General features: G+C 37.3%; 1 protein-coding gene across 1 annotated transcript in view; it reads right to left on the reverse strand.

Annotated features, from left to right (window-relative positions):
- pik3c2a (phosphatidylinositol-4-phosphate 3-kinase, catalytic subunit type 2 alpha) overlaps positions 1 to 3,707 on the reverse strand; it is a gene marked incomplete at its 5' end in the record, with an annotated part of 43,518 nt that overhangs the window by 16,032 nt on the left and 23,779 nt on the right. The window contains 5 exon segments of the mRNA XM_014015981.1: positions 500 to 636; positions 822 to 951; positions 1,183 to 1,275; positions 2,414 to 2,518; positions 2,626 to 2,806. Of these exon segments, the coding sequence (XP_013871435.1) occupies positions 500 to 636; positions 822 to 951; positions 1,183 to 1,275; positions 2,414 to 2,518; positions 2,626 to 2,806 (646 nt within the window).

The following is a 3,707-nucleotide window of genomic DNA, read 5'->3' on the forward strand; positions in this document are numbered from 1 at the left end:
TAGAATACGAAATCATTGGTGAATGCCACAAATTCTCCTAAATCACTCGTACGCACAACTTAAGAACAAATCTGTGCGTACGAACGGTTCTTGCATGAGGCACATTGATCACATAAAAAGGGGTCATAAAAATTGGTGTTATGTTCAAAAACAACTATTAAGAACTAGAAATCATCACTGAACAATGACAGTTTTAATATGCACATTGATGCATCATATCATGTATAAGAATTAAATAAAGTTTAGACTGTCTGCAGTAAACGTTTAGGTTCAGAAGTTATGCATTTATAAAAGTCAAACCATTTGCTGTTGAACTGTGTGTCCTAAGTTTGGAGAAACGGACAAAATGGCTTCAGTGTTTCTGCATTTCCACTCAGAACTACATAATAATTCATTTAAAAGACTGACAGAAGAATATTATGGATATAAAATCTACACTCCTTTGATAATTCTGAGTTTGTGTTTTAAGCCTAAGTACAAAGCTAATCTTTGTGCGTACCTTCTCATATTCCTCCTCAGCAGGGTTGTATTTGCGGAGCCATTCTGCCAGAGGTTTGTCTTTAAAAGATCCAGTCACACCATATTCCACCTGAATCTTTCTCAGGGTGTCAGAGGATGGCACCAGCTCCACCATACCTAAACAAGACATTTTAATCAACACACGGCGAGCCAAAACATATAATCCTCCAACTCTTTATAGTGGGGCTGTGCTACGTTTCTGCAAACAAAAGCAGGAAAATTAAGATACTAACTGTAACTGTGCAAATATAAAAAATTGTGTCAACCTGTCTGCTCTTACATTAAAGATGGGCTCCTGTTACCTTTATCCTTGTCAGTGGAGATGCATTTAAAGTTGACCATACGGAGGTCCAGACCCTCCTGCAGCCAGATGCGATCCATGATGCGAATCATCTGAAGAGCCAACATGTCCTGCCTCAGATCTTCTCCCACCTGGAAGAAAAACAGACACGTTTAAGAGACAGAAAGCACAGAGTGGAAATAATTACTGGCTTTGAATTGATCCACCAGGGGGAGCCGTGTGCAGGCGAAGCTGCAGGGAAACCGTTACAACAAAGCCTGGGTGAACTTGATGACATCCCCTGGCCTTAAACTGATGGAGCGTGTTTGTGTTCGATACACAAGAAATGCAAGTGCAGGAAGTTCTTAGTAGTTTTCCATCACCTTAAACATGACATTGATCTCCTCTCCCAGAGGGTCTGCGTTGATCAGGGCCAGTTTGAGCGGAACTGCGTTGGAGCTGAAGAAGGAGCAGGCCTACGAAAACACAAGCAGGATTATTTTACACTGCACCCATCGTCCTGTCAGAAACACTTTACTTTTTGTTTCTTTTTTTATAATCAATTATGTATTTAAGCCAGAAAACATAATCATATAGTATTTTTTTTATTCTAAATGGAATCTATCAGATCAGATACTGTGATAAACTCACACTGATGTGGCTGTATGAAAGTGACACTTTTCTAATAGAGTTACAGAAAACACATCTATAAATCACTGGGAGTTCTATGTTTAATCACTAATTAAAATGTAACAGTGTTCTAAATGCCTGCAGGTCGATGAACCACAAAGAAAGCTAAAATATTACCTAGACACCAATAAATGTTTTCTGTTACCTCCTACTATTCCTCTTGAGCCAAGTAATAATAGCCTTATGTTACAAAGATACTATATACAAGTTATAATAAAGACTTAATGCCCAAAATTCAGCTAAATCAGCAATTCTTTTGTGTTTTTATATTGACAGTTAATGGGAAGAATTAAGAACAATCAGCCTTTTGTAAATTCAGATGTTTGTAGCGAGGAGACAGTTGTATTTACCTGAGCTCAATTATAAACAATAATTTAAAAAGGGGGGTATTATGTATTTTCTAGGCACATAGTTCAATTCAATACCATAAACAAATAACTGTTACCTTCAGTTGTTATAAAAGTGCTTTATATAGCAATACTTGACTGCACCATAGCCTATCTAAATGTCTTGAAATTGGCTTCTGTCTCTTTAAGAACCTCCTACCATTTCAGGCACTCCCACTTCAGCACATCTACACAACAATGCTTTATGTCGTTTACAACCTTTGGTAGATTTACGTTTTGCTGTAAAAACAAAAAGATGAAAAACAAGGAGTTCAGCTGCAAACTGAGCTCCAGGGAGGGGCTTTGTGTAAATAGGCGGAGCTTTGTACCAGCAAGTGTTTAGGCAGCTCCACATGGCTACCACAGGAGACTCAAGGATTTCTCAAACATGCATGAATGAGTCAAAGCATGAGTTTCTAATGAGGGAGATTTTAAAACATGATATAAAGCTAAAAAAAAAAAAAAAAAAACTCTATTTTGCACAATACCCCTCCCCCCTTTAAAAGCTGCAGTTTTTCTCTTGCCATTTATAACCTACCTTGATGTTGAGCTCTTTAGCCACCAGGCTGGGGCTAAGAGGCAGTCGGCAGCTGTTTCTGTGGAAAAAGTTCTGAACATTTTCAAGACCCTCCTGAAGCGCGACCTAAATGCAAACCAACACAAACAAAATAAACGTTAAGCATAAACAACAGCGACAACAACAAGTGCACGACAAAGTGGCACAAAAAAAAAAAAAAAAAACAGACTGACCTGACGTGCCGATCCACCAGCCTGTCGGACCCTCTCGGCTACGACTCCCAGCAGATTGACGAGCTGAGTCTGTTTGTCCAGCTCTGCTCTCAGCTTGCTTCCACACAGACACAGCAAGGCTCCCAGCACCTGCTCATAGCGCCGACCCCAGGCCGGATCCTGCACAGCGTCCTTCAGCAGCCTGCAGCCGTCACACACATCATAACTACATCCTTCTGTGTAACTCACACTTAATCTGATCAGAATAAAAACATGTTCATGATTGTTATGTCAGACTTTACAACAAATCCTAGTTTGTTTTATGAATTTATTCAATCAGGCAAGTTTTATGACAGATCTCTGTTTGAAGAATCAAAGATAAATGAGGGAAACAAGCTAACAGCTCTTGGGCATAAGGGGACAGGAGAAAATATTTCTAGCAGCCTTTTAGTGGACCTTTTTCATCACTTTTGCCCCTGCTAGATGTTTATTTATTATTATTTGATTCTCTGACAATGTTGAGCTTTGAGTTTTTTGGGTGCTAAAACTCTAGGGCTAATGATTATTTTAATAATCGATTAATCTGTCAATATTTTTTTTTCGATTGATCGATTAATCGGCCAAATCATTAAAACGTTTAATTACATAAATACAAGTAGGTATAAATTTATTTCATTCCTGTATAAATTAGGGATGCAAGTTATCGATTAATGAATTAATCTAAAGTTGATTTATCTTATAGTCTGACTAACAATTAATTGATAAGCAGCCATTTTCTTAAACACCAGAGTTTTCTCTTGAATCAAGAGGGTCTTTTCATGGCATGAAGTTTTTTATGAACTGCTGAATTAAAAAACAGAAGCACATTTTGCCAGCTGTATTAAATACTGACTGAAAAAAAAGTGTATTTCTCCTACATGAAACATAACAGAAATTTATTGGGTCGCTGAATGAGGAAAATAGATTAAAGAATAAAATTTGATTTTCAGAGGTAAAACTATTATTAATTTATTATAAGTAGAATTTATTTATATTTAACATTTTTTTTCTCTAATTCTTTACTTTTTACTTCCTTCTTGTTGGTTCTGTCTGACTGAAACAGA

This window comes from Austrofundulus limnaeus, unplaced genomic scaffold, assembly GCF_001266775.1.
Source record: "Austrofundulus limnaeus strain Quisiro unplaced genomic scaffold, Austrofundulus_limnaeus-1.0 Scaffold137, whole genome shotgun sequence".
NCBI lineage: Eukaryota > Metazoa > Chordata > Actinopteri > Cyprinodontiformes > Rivulidae > Austrofundulus > Austrofundulus limnaeus.